The sequence below is a fragment of the Ornithorhynchus anatinus genome, chromosome 20 (assembly GCF_004115215.2).
Source record: "Ornithorhynchus anatinus isolate Pmale09 chromosome 20, mOrnAna1.pri.v4, whole genome shotgun sequence".
Lineage (NCBI taxonomy): Eukaryota > Metazoa > Chordata > Mammalia > Monotremata > Ornithorhynchidae > Ornithorhynchus > Ornithorhynchus anatinus.
In genome coordinates this window covers 25,554,629-25,571,924 of record NC_041747.1, presented here as the reverse complement: position 1 = coordinate 25,571,924, position 17,296 = coordinate 25,554,629, and the positions used below count along the sequence as shown (strand labels likewise).

General features: G+C 40.6%; 1 protein-coding gene across 2 annotated transcripts in view; it reads right to left on the bottom strand.

Annotated features, from left to right (window-relative positions):
• Positions 1-17,296, bottom strand: part of SLC36A4 (solute carrier family 36 member 4) — a 52,417-nt gene that overhangs the window by 16,275 nt on the left and 18,846 nt on the right. Inside the window, exons 4-10 of one of the 2 annotated variants that reach the window (XM_029048339.2) lie at positions 17,033-17,121; positions 16,231-16,326; positions 13,826-13,910; positions 9,453-9,680; positions 4,820-4,918; positions 3,064-3,233; positions 1,638-1,807 (exon numbers count right to left, since the gene is read on the bottom strand). In XM_029048339.2, coding sequence (XP_028904172.1) covers positions 1,638-1,807; positions 3,064-3,233; positions 4,820-4,918; positions 9,453-9,680; positions 13,826-13,910; positions 16,231-16,326; positions 17,033-17,121 — 937 coding nt within the window. Of the gene's footprint in view, positions 1-1,637; positions 1,808-3,063; positions 3,234-4,819; positions 4,919-9,452; positions 9,681-13,825; positions 13,911-16,230; positions 16,327-17,032; positions 17,122-17,296 lie in introns of those variants that run through there. The other variant, XM_029048341.1, reaches the window with a different exon arrangement.

Here is a 17,296-nt window from a genome sequence, read left to right as displayed (position 1 = left end):
CATTCATTCATTCATTCAATCATTCAGCTCCTCCTGCTCCATGCCCCATCTAGCCACCACCGAACCTTTTTCTCTTGCCCCTGCCCTACCTGTGACTTCTGGCTGCCCTCCCTAAACCTACATTAGCTTTTATTTCATTACACAATTTTCAAGAGGAATACAAAGTTAATACATCCTCATATGACACTGCCATTTTAAAAAAAACCCAGCAAATTGATAAAAAGGCTCAGGTTGAACGATATGCCCAATGAACCGACTCTTCTTTTATCCCAACTTCTAGAATGACAGTGGTTTTCTTCTTGGGAGAGTATTTTTAAAAGGCTTGAAAATACTCTCAGTGTCATTGTGGAAAGTGGATCTATGCTGAGGAGTTCAATTATGCCCCCAAATAAAATGATATACAAAGTGTTTTGTTCCCTATAGAAAGCATGTTAACTCAGATTTCATTTTGAATAGAGACTCACTCTATACCACTGAAGAAGCTAATGATTTAAATTCCTTTTTCTGGTTTTCATTACCAACAGCCATCTTTCGTATTTTCTACTCTGGATGGTACTTAGCAGTGATATTAGCTTTCTCTCCCTCAGCTAAATGCTCTTGCTGAAAAAGAAATATGGCTTAGAATAAGCCTTCTCTATGGATTCAGCATTTGAATCTGCTCTTAATAAATATCTGGGGACTAACTACCCTTAGTCCCAGTACAAAAGTGGGAAGCCACAGCCAACTTCTAGGATGGAGGCTAATATGGGTTAAGTGACCCAGAGAGACAGAACACAAAGGCAAAGACAGAAGACTTTGTAGAGAAATATTTCTATTTAGGAATGGCTAGTGGGTGAAGAGAGACAGGGGAGGGGTATGGAAATGTCCAGGTGGGTGATGACCAAGGATTTGACTTTAGGGATGGGAGAAGAGGCGACTGCTGGACAAAGCTGAAGGTTCTGGCAATGGACTGCAAGTGAAGAAGGACAGTGAGATGCTGTGGGATTTGGAGAATAACTCTGTGTCATTCACCCAGCATGAATTTCTAAACTATCATTCAGTCCATCCATAGTATTTACTGAATGCTTACTGTGTGCAGAATACTATAATCATGCACCCCTCTCAACCTTCCTCTTCCAGGTGGAAACAGACTTATAAGTTTTAGTTTATCTTCATATGAAAGATGCTCCATCATTCCCTTCTCCAGAGCACCATGCACATAGTACAGTGTTATGCACACAGTAAGCGCTCAATAAATATGATTGAATGAATGAATTTCCTAGACACAGCAACCAGAATCACACACAAAATAGTCTGGATCTGGACACAAGTTGAGCTTCTACAGTGCCCAATTATGGCATTTTGTTTATTCAAATCACTCAGTAGTTAATGAACAGTTAACTGTGTGCAAAACACTGTACTGTGTACTTTTTCAACCTATGCCTTTCCTGATGATGCCCGACAATTTCCCAGCCATTTCTGTCTTCGCCTCTTCACTGAACCAGTGATTAAGGGAATAGGCAACAATGACTCCATAGATCCCTTCCCTAAGTGGCAAATGATAGCTCACAACCCACTGTCAACTGCTGGAGTTTGGACACAAAATTACACCTGAAAATATGAAATCACTTTTCATAAAGACATGTATATGTACTTACAAGTAATGGCGACTAAGAATGACCTCACCACAAATTCACAGATTAGCCTCCATTTCTTCTGGAATTTGAATGTGACAGCTGGAATTATGATTTCTGCTGGAACGTAGAACTGAATTGAATAGGTCACAAAAATCCCAAAGGAATACAGAATTTTAACTGATTGATACAACCTGTTGAAAATATATATACAAAATTTAGTCAAAGTGTCCAGGCATTATAAACCCTTTCCTACCACTCTTTTGCTTTCTTGAAGTGGTAAGCAACACTAATACTTTATTAAAGTAATTCTTTCAAAGCTCTAAAATACTTGAAAACATTCCATATATTCCAAAAAGGAACAAATCCCATTTAGAGAACGAAATTAAAGAGTACAAAATTTTTCATGTGATTCTGGTTTGCTTGTTGATAGCTAGCAGGCTTGCTGATAAATTTTGACCAATCATATATACAGTTGTCCTTTGTATTTGAAGAAGAAACCACTGATGGTAAAATTCACGTGTGTGTGTGTGTGTGTGTGTGTGTGCGTGTGTGTCTGAGAGATAGAATAAGGCAATGTGGGACCTGCAGAACTGGCCACACTATGCACATAAAAAAGTTGTCATGCTTAATATCTGCAGTGCCTAATTCTGCTTTCTCTTTTGCCTTTTTGTCTCTCATTCCTTATGTAGCTTTTGCTCAAACAGAGCAACTCCTTTCCTCATAGTGGCAGATTGATTATGTGGGTTGAATGAGAGAGATGAGTTGAACAAAACACCAAGGTTATGGGCTTGTGAGACAGAAACGATGGGGTGTTGTCTGCAGCGAGGACTTCCCTGTCTAAGCCCTCATTTTCACTACTCTCTCTCTCCCTTGTATATCTACTCTCTCTTGCATATCTACCTGTAATTTATTTAAATGTCTGTCTTGCCCACTTAGACTGTAACCTCACTGTAGGCAAGGAACGTGTCCACCAACTCTGTTGTTCTCTTCCGAACAGTACCTAGGATGCTTTTCACCCTGTATACACTCAATAAATACAACTGACTGATTGATTCTAACAAAGGATCTGAGATGATCACCCCACAGAGAGAGAAGTAGAAAGGGTGTCAAGCATTAAGAGCTGCAAATGCAATATTGTGGCAACAGGCAATCTTTACTTGTTCTTCATGACTGTCGATTATGTGTCATCCTATCGGTCTCGGGAATGCACACAGATAAAAATCTCATCAGAAGGTTCACCTCTGAGACCAAAGGACAGCTAAATATATATTAAATACACTGATCAGAAGGCAACTATCAAATCTAAATACGTCCAACTGAAAAAATGAAGAATCTATGTCATTTTGGGCATCTATTGCTCGTAAAAATGTTTATATTTGTAAAATTCTCCCTGTGTGAGTGACAGAAATATAAAATGAAATGAAATCAATAATATATCTCTACATACCATTTATCTTGAGGCAGATTTAAAGTTATGCTGCCTTTGATTTCTTCATGAAAGCGCATATATCCTAAAGTGGCTAGTGTTATATACAGAGTTGTCACAATCCCCATGCCAATATTCAATGCTTGTGGGAAGCGTTTTGTTTCTTTCATTTGATTTTCCAGGGGCAGAACCTGAAGAGATGGGAAGATGGAGTGGACGGTAAGGGGAGGAGAAGGAGAGAGAGAAGAGAGACAGAGAAGAGAGACAGAGAAGAGAGACAGAGAACTGCAATTATGATTTACAAAAAGGTTACTGTGTCTCACGAGTGGATTCTTGTCCTGGCTTCAGGAACGTGATCCACAGCTGCCTGGTAGCTCGTCCCTCTAGACTGTAGGCTTGTTGTGGGCAGGGAATGTGTCTGCTATATTGTACTCTCCCAAGCGCTATACTATAGTACTCCGCACTGATATTTACTGACTGATAGAGGAGCAGGAGAGGTGGCCAGCTGGGTTTCAGGACCTGAGTTTTATTTTGCAAACATCATCAGAAAATGTATGGTAGACCTTGGGGCGGGAAGCTTAAATCTGTAAGCTTAAAACTTGATCGGGTTCTAAGGGATCTTATTCACTGTAAGGATAATTAAGCAAAATGACAATTTCTGGATTCAAATGAATCAATGGAATATCCACAAGCTCTCTGCTGTTTTGTGTGGGGTGGGAAGGGAAATAGATCAAAAAGATGGGTTAGCAGGCAATAAAACCAGAAGTTTAACTCCCTTCACTTCCCTCCTCCAAAACAGCCAGGACTGGGACCCATCTAGCACTCCCTAGGACATAAGCATGCAAGTTACCTCTGGCGGTTCTTTATTTGGGGCATGAGGACACGTGAATAGAAAAAAATACAAGATGCCTTCCTCTTTTCCACTCAGACGGAATAAAATTCTTCTCCATGCCTTCTCCAAGTAGCCTTTCCTTTCTCTTGCTTTCCATCTTTCTAAACACACATCGAGCTGAGCCCCAGAGCACTGCCTCACGTTCTACTATCCTCCCAAATAAGACACAGAGGAGATGCACTGTTTGGGGCTGTGGGCAGGGAGGTGAACCACTAGCATTTCTGTGCAACTGCTCTCCTCCACTGAAACAATTAATTGAGGGTGATTGTACTGTGAGCTGTTAGTAGATTCCTAAGCAGGTTGAAGGGCACACCTGCCAAGACTAGAATCTGAGTGTGCCAACCGAAACAGCAGCCTTACGGTTTGCTCTTTGGATCTACCCAGAAGGTTTAGATAGGATTAAAAAAACAACTGAAGGAATATTGTATTGGTTCTTTCTAAATAATATTGTGTAGATATTCTAAACTTTTTTAATGGTATTTATTAAGGGTTTATTCCCTCCAAGTACTGTGCTATGCGCCGAGGTAGACACGGGATAATAAGGATCCTGTCCCACATAATAATAATAGTCATTATTATGGTACTTGTTACCTGCATTCTATGTGCCAGGCACTGTTCTAAGCGCTGAATGGAGCTCATAGTCTAAAAGGGAGGGAGGACAGATAGCTTATTTCCATTTTACAGGTGACATAATGAGTGACAGAGAGGTTAAGTGACTTGTCCAAGGTCACATACCAGCCAGATGGCAGGACTGTGTCATGTTTGCCTCACAAATAAATGAGAAAATCAACTTTCAAACAAATGGAAGCAAACTACCTACCTAATAGCCCCACAAGGACAATCTCATCTGAATGTAAATGAAGCTCTTAAAAAGGAAAAACTTACCACTCCTATCCCTTCAAAAGCAAATATGGCGGTTCCAAAAAAAAGTGGGTATTTCTTCCAACCAGCAACTGCTGGAAGGCTTCGGGGATCTGTCATGTCCTGGTGGACAAAAGAAAAAGGCAAGCAATTCATAAACAAGAAGAGAGACCATTCATAAACAAGACGCCAAAGATAACAGAGAAGCAGCGTGGCTCAGTGGAAAGAGCACGGGCTTTGGAGTCAGAGGTCATGAGTTCGAATCCCGGCTCGGCCACTTGTCAGCTGTGTGACTGTGGGCAAGTCACTTAACTTCTCTGGGCCTATTACCTCATCTGTAAAATGGGGATTAAGACTGTGAGCCCCATGTGGGACAACCTGATTCCCCTATGTCTACCCCAGCGCTTAGAACAGTGCTCTGCACATAGTAAGTGCTTAACAAATACCAACATTAATAAGTCTCTGGATAGGTCAAAGTCCCAGGTGATCACTCTGCATTTACAAACTGCAACATGAATTTTAAAATATCATCACTCCTGTAATCCGAATTTTTTTAAAGGTCCCATTTTCACTGTATTCTCCAACATAAAGATTGATTTTGTTCCTTTTCACAGGTGTTCCAAATTACTTTTAAGAAAAGTCCCGAAGGTGGAGCTCTGGAGGAAGAATCAGGAGCCCTAGCCCGAAATTCCAGCTCTTTCACATCTTTGAGCGACCTTAAGCAACTCATCTTAAAGTTTCTAACTCAGGTGCCATCTGCAAAATGAAGCCAATAACTGGGCACTGTCAAGATTAATGAGTTGGTTCTGGTAAGGTGCTGAACAGGTAAAACGTTATTGGTTCAAAATACTCCTTTTGAAAGGAGAACTAAGATTCCTCCAAGTGCTCTATTTCCATATTTGTTTGTGGGAAAGATCAAATGAGATTGAGTTCAAAAGGAGTGTGTTTTATTTTGATTCTACTCTCCCAAGAACCTAGTACAGTGTTCCTCACTCCGCAGGCATTCAATAACTACTCTTGATTCTGCACACAATGAGCACTCAAAAAATACCAGTGATTGATATTGGCAGGTCCTGCATAAATTCCATTCCTTGCATTGGCTAGATCAAGTGCATTTATACCATGAAAGATCAACAGAAAGTAATTTAGTATTCTTTCCTCTTTACACTATATTAGCAGAGAAGGTTAAGAAGTAGGTCATAATGCTATTTAGAAACCGTAGGTGCTTGTAAGGGGTTATAAGAAGCCAAGATTTCAGGTCACTTCATTTTTCTTTCCCATACTACTTAGGCACTATAAATGTAAATGAAGCTCTTAAAAACACTAAAGGAAAAAAAATTGAAAGACCTAAGCTGGTACCTATGGGTACAGCTTTTTAAAATGCTGTGTCTTGTCATAAATTACAGGGCATTATTCAGATCAAGTGGCCTCTACCTTTAATTAATCTCGAAAGGTGATTTGAAAAAGAATACGGAAGGTCAGACAAAATGAGTTTCTACTCAGAGCAGTGTATGTTGGAAGCAGAAATGGAGGGCAGTGTTCAAAGGCACTGATGATCATCTCTCATATCTGTACAATGTTCACCCCAAAGTCTGACACTCTCCTCACTGGGGTGTGGGGGTCAAACTGCCCAAAGTAGAGAAATGTCAGCTGGAGCTCTGCTCTCTTTGGGTCTCTGGCTAAAGAAACACCTTGGAAAACTTACTAGCATATGGTGCACAGGTTCAAAAATAATCTTGAAAACAACTGGCTAACTGGGGTGATGAAGGCAGCAGTGGCTACCAAGGCAGCTGCCCTGGCAACTGACTGTAGCTATTTGGCACTTTGGCACACTAGGGTCCTCTTTTTTTTATTTTTTATGATATTTGTTAAGGACTTACGCACTGTTCAAAGAGCTGCAGTAGATACAAGTTCGCCATATTGGACACAGTCCCTATCCTACAGGGAGCTCACGGGCTAAGTAGGAGGGAGACTAGCCAGAAATGAGTTTTGCAAATTAAATTCTTGCAGGCACTCTGTGGTGTTTTAACACTCTGCCTACCACCACATAGTACAGTGCCCCAGTGCTTAGTACAGTGCGTGGCACATAGTAAGCATTTAATAAATACCATAATTATTAATTATTACTACCGACTCACTAACTGCCTCCACAGCCCCAGCAGGGAACTTAGATCAGTGGTATCTGAGTACTTATTTTGTGCAAAGCGTTCTCCTAAGCGCTTGGAAATGTACTACTTGATAGAGTTGATAGATCACAAGGAGCTTACAGTCTACAGGGGGAATCAGATATTCAAATAAGTTACAGAAGGAGGTACGACTAAGAGATGAGAGAGAATGAATGGTGCGGAGCTAATCATTAGCACTATCAATTCCTTCACACGGATTCTCAGTCCTGAGGCTTTCATCCCTGACCCAAGTCTCGTCCATCATCATCATATCTTAAAAATGATACTTTCAATGGTGCCTTTCAAGAATAATTTTGCTAATATTTTGGAAGCCTTCTAGTGATTAATGGAAGAAATCAGGACCCGGCAATCACTAAATACCATCAGGATGCTCATCAAATATTTGCTGAATGACTGAATGTCAGTTTTATTTCCAGTTACGCATGATTTGCAAGGGCATTTACCAAAGTAGCTGAAAAACATAAAACACTTGGAGAGCAGTATCAATGAGCTCCATTTCTTTATGGTTCAGTTATAATTTCAGAATAAAATGAAGCTGTGTATGTGCTGGTTCCACATTTTAACTAATAGCTTTCAGTTCAAATGCTACTTTGCTGTGACACTAAAGGCAGCCATTTAAAACACTGCTGAGTGAATCATATCGAAAGGGCCATATTCAGCAAATTAAACTGCCTGAAAAAAAGAAACCTCATAAAGGAATCATTCAGGGAAAAAGCAAAGTTGAAGAGTTGAGGTAAATTTTTTCTGCAACTTCTATGTTTTCTCTAAACTTTGATGGCATCTTGAAAGGTACAATATCACACTTGCACTGATTGTTATATCTGACATATATATATAAAAACATATATATATACATATGTTATATTGTACACATTGTCAGCTGTGTGACTGTGGGCAAGTCACTTAACTTCTCTGTGCCTCAGTTATCTCATCTGTAAAATGGGGATTAAAACTGTGAGCCCCACCTGGGACAACCTGATCACCCTGTATCTACCCCAACACTTAGAACAGTGCTCTGCACATAGTAAGCGCTTTACAAATACCAACATTATTATTATTATTATTAAAGCACTTATAAATATGACTAACTGATTTTTGCTATTTTTGTGAGGTGACTAAAATCTGCTAAATAGTTCTTATGCACATTTCTTGTGAAAGAATAGAACACTAATATTTTTACCATAATGTTTCCATCAGAAACAAATGTACTGAGTTTTGAAATTATAACAAAACAGCCAAGACTCTCTTCCCCTCTAGAATATGACAAAACCATTAGCAATATGAAATTCTCCCTTTTACTCTCTGTATTATACAGAGTAAATACTAAGAAGAAGCAGCGTGGTGCAGTGGAAAGAGCATGGGCTTTGGAGTCAGGGCTCATGAGTTCAAATCCCAGCTCTGCCACTTGTCAGCTGTGTGACTGTGGGCAATTCACTTAACTTCTCTGTGCTTCAGTTCCCTCATCTGTAAAATGGGGATTAAAGACTGTGAGCCCCACGTGGGACAACCTGATTCCCCTGTGTCTACCCCAGCGCTTAGAACAGTGCTCTGCACATAGTAAGCGCTTAACAAATACCAACATTATTAAATACAAACTAAAAAAAATTTAAAACTCACAAAAAGCAATGAAATATTTACATATCGGTGACTGGCTTTTAGAAAGTGCACAGGCCTGGAAGTCAAATTCTAGCCCCACCTCTGCCACCTGCTTGATGCGTGACCTTAAGCAAATCACTTAACTGCTCTGTGCCTCAGTTTACCATCATTATTGCAATTACAGGGGGAGTGTCTCTGAGACCACTCAGTGATTAAGATCTCTGGTTTGGAGTGTCAAACCTTGGTCAAAGAGTGGAAAAGATGGGATGGAAAAAAAGTGGCGGTTTCAGATATGGGAGAGAAAATGGCCTGTTAATGCAGCTCAAGGAAACGGGTCACAAAACAGGATGCGTACAACCAAGACCTTCAGTGGGGAGAAATTGGGGTGTTTTAGTTTTTAAAAAAGCTGTGCTGATGCTCGGAGTTTCTAATTTGTTTCATATCACAGGTCCCTGTCAATTGCTGTCTAAATTTTAAAAAAACCTTTTAACTGTCTTACATTTTCCTTTCAGTTTTTAATTCTATTTCACCTTCTCTCATGGCTAGAAGCCAGTTTTTTTTTTTACCTTTGCTCTATTTCCTTGGCTTCGCTTTCCCTTCCTCACCATTTCCCCAAAATAACAGCTCTCCTCTTTCCCCATATATCACAGAATACACATCGGTATTACTTTTCAATGTTTCATTAGACTTTTCTACAAAATCTAATTTTCAGTGAAAGTCAGCTAGTACTATCCCAAATGACTTTCACTTAATGTCTTCTGAAAAGTCTTGTTGCCCAAGTTACCATCCTTTAAACAAGACCGGTAGAATTTCAAAAGAGATGAGATGGTGTCCTGGCCCCAGCAAAGAGAGAAAACTATACGTGCTGTACTTACTCTAACAATATACTGGTAAATGATTACAAGGCTGATGGCCATGGAAACATTGGCAAGGAGCGAGAGCATAGACAGATTCTTCAGATCACGAATGAAGACCAGAAGAACCATAAATGGAAGAAAGCAGAGCATGTATATTCTCAGGTCCACGCTTCTTCTTTCATATGCACCGGCTTCATTGGTACCGTTCAGGAAAAAGACCCGACTTTCCAAAAATCCTTCATGAATCTGTACAGGATTGGAAGGAGAAAAGAGAAGGCTTTAGTATCTTTTGAATTTTATCTAGAATGATTTCATTTTTTCCTGGCTAAGTTTACAGAAGAAAAACTATGAGCAAATTTAATTTTTTTCAATTCCTTTCAGAACTAGTTTTCTCCCACTGTCTTACACATAGTTAGAGGTGAATACACAGCATTGCTATTAGTGTTACTATTGTACACTGTATGTAACAGAGGTTCACAGAACTTGGGTGTTTTGCTCACTTGTAAAGTTCTTAATACAAATGCCATTAACTTCCCACGTTTATCTTGAGAGTTGTCCTTCAAATGTTATATTCCCTGTTCTATTATTAAAATCAAATAAGTATAGGCAGCCTATGATAAGTCATTTTGAGTCACAAAGAATGGCACAAAATTTCTAAATGTGGACCCTCGTTCATCTTAGTAACACATCAGTTTTAACTTCATATCACTAGTCTCCCTTCCGGCATTAGGCCCAAGGGACAAGCAGGGTGGAGAAAGGAGAGGGTGCATAGGAGTGGTGGGGAAACAGGGAAACAACCTTAAATGTCACAATGGGAGGAGGAGGAAGGAAGGACAGTTTAATGAGGGTGGGGAAGGCAGAGTGGGAGAGGCCAGGGATTTAATTTGATTGCCAAGCAAAGTCACCAGGGACTCCATTTTATTTCAGATGTAATAAAAGTCAGCTCCCCTCTCATCAGATAAATATGCTAATGCCACTATATTACTCATCTATAATGGATTCTAGGTAATTTGTGTAAAAATAAGACATCTGATTTAGGAACCAGTCTTCCAGTTATAGCACTGCTCTACAAAATCAGTTCCAATGTACATTTCAAATTAAGATGGAAGTTTCCAGGAACCAATTGTTTTGTATATCTAGCTACAGGTTTATTACTTATCCTGTCTTCTATTTACTTGTCCTTTTATTCTCCTTATTCTCTTATTCGACATCCTTCATTCTATTTACTTATCTTTTATTATATTTGCGTATCCTTTATGCTATAACATATCGCTGTTAATGTGTTAACCTGACTTGCAGAAGGAACCAGTGTTTTGGGGTCAGAATAATCATTTTAATTCTAGATAAGCAACTCTTTCCAGTCATGGGAGCTTCATACTGTAATTCTAAGAGTATTACCCTCATGAGACTAACTGCTGCATTAAATAGTTAGCCGCTTAGCTCAACTGGGCAAACAGCAGGCTGAAGTGTCTGCAGCTTGAAATTCCAATCCCAGCTCTGTCACAAACTCACTTTTGTGGCTTTGGACAAGAAACATAAATCAACCCATGCCTCTGTTTATCCATCCAACAATACACTCCAGGTCAGCACTTAAAAATTAGAGCGAGATGATAACAGTGATAAACTGAAAGAGGGTAAGAAAAGGAATGAGAATCTTAGTTTTGACTTAACTCAAAAACTTTAGGATCACCAAGCTGTATATAACTGAAGTGTCAAAATAACATTTAGACCCCGAGGGGTTACAAGGACTGACTCTACTTAAAACTTGGCCAACCTTCTGAGATTTCACTTATTTAAAATAGCAGCAAATGCTTTCCAAGGATTTTTTTTTTTCTGGCATAGGAAAGGGTAAGAAAGTTAGACAGTACAATAATACAGGAAAGCAGACCTGTGTGTAGGGACAGATTATGATTTGGATGGGCCCAGGGGCGGCATGGAGGTGGTAAATTTAGGGGACCCCTGACACCGCAAATTCACCTCCTCTTGCTCTCCCCGAAGTGTGCAAGAACACTTGCCTCATTAATACTGTTAGAGCTATTGTTATAAGCCAGAACAGCAGGTACTGAATAAGTTAGAATGGGGGTGGCGGGGGGGGGGGGGAGGAAGGGTGTGTTTTAGATAGGGCACAGTGCATGTTCCTGTCAGCCATTGTAACTTCTCAATTGCTAAAGGGACTGCTCTGCGAGAGACAAGCCCTTCCTTTGTCCACCTGTTCAGGAAACTCTTTCTACTTAAACCAAAATTCCCCAGATCTCAAGTTCTACTAGAAAGCCACACAAGTAAATACAACTCGTGTCCAAGAAAACCTGCATCCAGAGAAACAGGTGTGTTCCAGAATTATGAACTGAATTATGAATCATGAATCTCCCCAAGTGAAATTTGCAGGCCTTCTTCTTCAAAATCTCTTCCACTACTTCTTTCTGCTTGTATCTATGCTCAAGGCACCCCCAGTGTGTGCTTCTAAAGTTTCCTCAATATTCCCTGCCCACAAAGAGCTTACAGTCTAGAGAGGGAGACAGACATTAATGTAAATAAATAAATTACAGATATTTATTGGTCTCCCTATGCCCTTCCTGCCCGGGCAGGTGACCACAATGTGCTCCCAGAAAACCTTCCTCATAAAGCCGGAGGGGAGGGGAGGAGGACACCAAGGTCACTAGGCTGAACTTCCCTTTCCCAGTAGATATGGGAAATCCGACTTGGGAAATTGGTCCTCTTTCAATGAAATGGTTTCATGTTTTAAACCATCCCTCCCCGAATTTGAGGCTTGAAAGGAGAGGCAGTCCAAATTCAAGGCAGCAATTGTGAACTCTCCAAAGAAACTGGAGCTCAGGAAAGCAACAAAAAAGTTGGAGGAGAAACAATCTTTGCAAAGGAATTACACAATACTTTTTTGTGGTTTCCTCCAGAGAATCACAGACCTCCAATGTTCTCTCTTGCCACCCCTCCTTTTCTTCCCTTACTCTAGTCTATTTTTCATTTTTCCCTTCCCCATAGTTTAGAGAACTTGAAGAACTCTGATGAGCAGTGACTTGAGCTCTCTGAAGAAAAGTGTACTACGCAAAACTTTAGAAATAAAAATCGTACAGATCTATATTGGCCAAGACACCACTTGTGAAGAGATCATTCATATCCTCTGGTGCCCTCTAGAGACAGATTTTGCTATATAAAGTGGGTTTTTATAGAGATTTGCTCTTTTTACAAAAATGTTAAAAAAAACCCTAAGAAACTGTTATTGTACAACAAAGCCACTGAACACGGTCAATAGTAAATAAACATCTGGCCTATATACCTTTTGGTGAAGATTTCTACATGGTTAAAAAAAACCTCAGCTCTCATCTGCTGCAGACAAGCGAAAGGACCGAGAACAACCGCACCGGAAAGGGGGCAGAAACCGTGGCTACTCTTCCCTATACAGAGGCCCGAGTTCTCTTAGCATCTGTAGACAAATGGGCGAGGGAGCAAAGAGACGAGTGGATGGCTCTTTCTGCAAAGCTATTTTAATGCAACGTATTCTTTTTCCTGAAATGATACACTGGCCATTTCATGAAAATCCCTGGGGTGCTGTTTCCATATTCTGCTTGTCTCCTGCACTGTGCTGCAGAGGGACCAATTATTAGAATGTATCCCATCCAGACACTGGCCATCTAGAAGCAGCGTGGCTCAGTGGAAAGAGCGCGGGCTTTGGAGTCAGGGTTCATGAGTTCGAATCCCAGCTCTGCCACTTGTCAGCTGTGTGACTGTGGGCAAGTCACTTAACTTCTCTGTGCCTCAGTTCCCTCATCTGTAAAATGGGGATTAAGACTGTGAGCCCCACGTGGGACAACCTGATTCCCCTATGTCTACCCCAGCGCTTAGAACAGTGCTCGGCACATAGTAAGCGCTTAACAAATACCAACATTATTATTATTATTATTATCTAGTACCTTCAAATGGCAAATCACAAATGCTAGCGACATCTATGAAGAGACAAATACCTCTTAGCTTCCCAATGACTAAGACAGAGTTTAACCTCATCCTACTTCCCCAGTAGATACCTACCTTACCACTTTCTTCACCTGATTTTTTCATTGTCCATTCAGTGCCGCCTCTTACTATTCCCTAACACTAGAGAGCTCTTCTCCCAGGCTGAACAGCAGATTCCCTAGGAAAGCTCCACCTCCAACTTCTGGGAATTAGTCATTAAATTGTACAAAATACTGAAAGTCTCCAAAGCGAAAGCTTGCACATAATGCAAATATATATAGGTAGTGTTGATGCTATTGTGTTAAAACCATGTGAGATAATTCACAATTATATCAATAGCATTATATGAATTAAGTAATATAACAGTCTGTTGCCACAAATGCCATCACTATTTGTTTCAGTATTTGAAAGATAAAAATACTCACCTGCTTCACATTCTCAGCTAGGAACACAATATAAACGCTACAAAATCCCAGCTGGGTTATCACCAGAAAAAAGTCAACGATATACCTGAAAACACAGACGGACAGATTTAGGACAATCAGGGGCCCTTCTAAAAATGATTATTATCTGTATACCCTTCTTTCTGTTATGGAGTTAAAACCTTATATCTGGCTCTTTCAAGTTCGGAAGTAATTGAATTCTACTTTTAAACGCCCAAGCCTATTTCGGGAATTGCCAGCCCCAAACCGAAGCATTTTCCGGAGGGCCACTTTAATAATAATAATGTTGGTATTTGTTAAGCGCTTACTATGTGCAGGGCACTGTTCTAAGCGCTGGGGGAGATCCAGGGTAATCAGCTTGTCCCACGTGAGGCTCACAGTTAATCCCCATTTTACAGATGAGGGAACTGAGGCACAGAGAAGTGAAGTGACTTGCCCCAGTCACGCAGCTGACAAGTGGCAGAGCCGGGAGTCGAACTCATGACCTCTGACTCCCAAGCCCGGGCTCTTTCCACTGAGCCACGCTGCTTCCCGCTGCTTCACTTTACCATATCCAGATTGGAGAATAGGGGTGGCCTGGTTTTCAAAAAGGGCAGGGTTAGAAATATGATAGATGGTAGACATGAGGGCAGATGGTAGTGGCAGCAGCATGTCTACGATGAGCTGAGTGACAAAACAGGAACTGTTTCAGCTTAGAGCCAAACCACCACCCTCCCCTCTCCCTTACTTGTAAAAAAAAACTTTAAACGTGCCTCTTTTTTAATCCGAGTTTTGGCTTTTCACCTTTCCTTCTGACAGGTTGATCAACTGAAAAATTTTCTCCAAAAACCAAACGGGTTTTCTTGTAACTTTCTTCAGTCACTATTCATCATACTATGTAGCTGCTTGAATCCTGGGTATTCTGCGAGTTGTACCTAATGCTTCAATCGGGTTCACATTCTGACACTGTGATGGGCCAGCTTGGGGCACAGCACTTCAATGGGCACTGGGAAATTTCCTAGGCTGTGTGCCAGGTGGTGAGGGATGAAGGGCACAGCCCGTTGAACCCTCTAAACCTCTGGGTGCAGAAAGGAGGTTGATGTCAAGCCTGCCCTTAGTTTAATAATCCTGCAGAGTTGGAATAGTTAAACTGTAAGCTCGTTGTAGTACGATGCTCTACACATAATAAGCGCTCAGTAAAAACCATTAATTGGTTGACTGTTTGAAGGGAAGTGAAGAGGAAGAGGGAAAAAGAGGAAGACATGGCTTAGTTCAGTTGGAGGTCCAGAGATCTCTGTGGCTCCCACTAAACACATTCCAAATCCCTAAAATAACAGTGTTAACGATAGTGATAAGAGCCTGAGTTTTAGGCACGGTCTGAGGCCACTAGGCAAAGCAGACCTATCAGGCCTGACTGTTACATTCATCTGCAACCTCCGGCCAGACACAAAACCAGATGGGCCTCTTGGAATGGAGAGTGGGGATACCCAAAGGCCTGTTGTGCAGTATTTAGGAGTCCAACAACTGTCATTTCAGGAAGAACTTTCACCGGGCTACAATGGAAACCTAAGGAAAACACCCAAATACTGCAATCACAGTAATACCTTGGATTTATGGAGAAGCAGCAGGGCCTAGAGGACAGAGCTCGGGCCTGGGAGTCAAAAGGACCTGGGTTCTAATCCCAGCTCCGCCACCGGTCTGCTGTGTGACCTTGGGCAAGTCACTTCACTTCTCTGTGCCTCAGTTACCTCATCTGTAAAATGGGGATTAAGACAGTGAGCCCAATGCGGGAGACGGACTGTGTCCAGCTTGATTAGCTTGTATCTGCCCCAGTGCTTAATACGGTGCCTGGAGTTAGTAAGCACTTAACAAATACCAGAGAAAACAAAACAAATACACTTTTCTCCTCCAAAAACCTTCAACTACTTTCACTCATTCAGTAGCTTCCTTTCCCCACCCCCAAGAAGATTACAAAATAGAGGTAAGTGCTTTTAAAATGTAACCATAACCGTTGTGAAAAATGACTACTATAGAAGCATTTTTAAAGCAAAATGATAGTTGACATTTGGTCTGTTATTCTAAAGTGGGGCAAATGCCTTTCTGTTACATTATTTCTGTGTTTACCTGACATTCTATCACTGTGACTACAGATTAAGCTACATTTAAACAAGAACATCAAGGAGTATGTGCCTAGCTATACTATCCCTACGCTTTCAGTGTCTTGATAGACATGAAGCCAAATATCATAACTACATTTGAGATGCTATGATTACAGAATGACCAGTTTGCTTCAAGTCTGCAAAACTGGCACAGCTTCAGTTACACTGTAGATGCAATGTTTTCTAACTCAGAAGAGACTTGTCATTCTTTTACTTGGATAATATATTAATACAATTAGAAGGGTTTACCTTCCCCATGAGGCCTGTTTCTGGAGACAACTCCAAGGGCCTACTTCCATAGCAAAACTAACAGTGTCACTGTAGCCCAATGTTGGCTTCTTCAACCTGAAAGTCAAGAACAAAATGGAATCAGGAACATTTCAGAGCCATTTGCTATTCTCCCCATTCCCCACTCCACACCATTTATGTACATATCTTGAAATTATATATTATAAATGATCTATTTACTCATATTAACGGCTGCCTCCCATTATTAGACTGTGACTGCTAATTCTGTTGTACTGCACTCTCCCAGGTGCTTAGTACAGTGCTCTGCCCATAGTAAACGCTCAATAAATAGTAATGATTGATTTGCTGTCCAGAACAATCACTTTACATACATAATGGAAAGGAGCAATTACTTCCATCACTATGGGAAAACTGCAAAAATATCAACATCAGAACAGATCCCACTGCTCAAGGATTACAGGAAATGTCCCTTTCTACTCTGTCAACATAGAATGTGCTTAACAAAGACTATTAGAAAGAGAAAGGAGAGGCAGAAGGGAGAGACAAAAGGGTGGGAGATAAGAGATTAAAGGGATTAAAGGGACATGTCAACAAAGACGATTGGGCTCAAAAGTCCCACTTTCCATTGTAAAGTTTAATAAACAACTGGTAGTGTTTACTGAGTGCTTACTCTGTGCAGAGCACCGCTCTAACTGTGGGAGAGTTCAGTGAAATTGACACAATTCAAGAAGGGAAGAGATCTTTTAAATTCCTAGGATTCTTTAACACCGAAATGAAATAGGTTGAACAACTTCACATTTACCTCTGACATAGAAAGTGACTGCAACGTACCAAGATGTGCATACAGTGAACCGATATAATCCCTATAAACACAAGACTGATTGGTCCAAGCTGCAGGGGCAAAAGTTCAGAAAACAAGTTTAAAAATCGATATTACATACAAATTTATCTTATAAGCACAAAGAAACACCAATTACTGTCCTGACTAATCAAATTCACAATTACAACTAATGAAATACCAGTACAAATCTGATAAACCCAAGAACAAATGAGGATTCCAAATGAA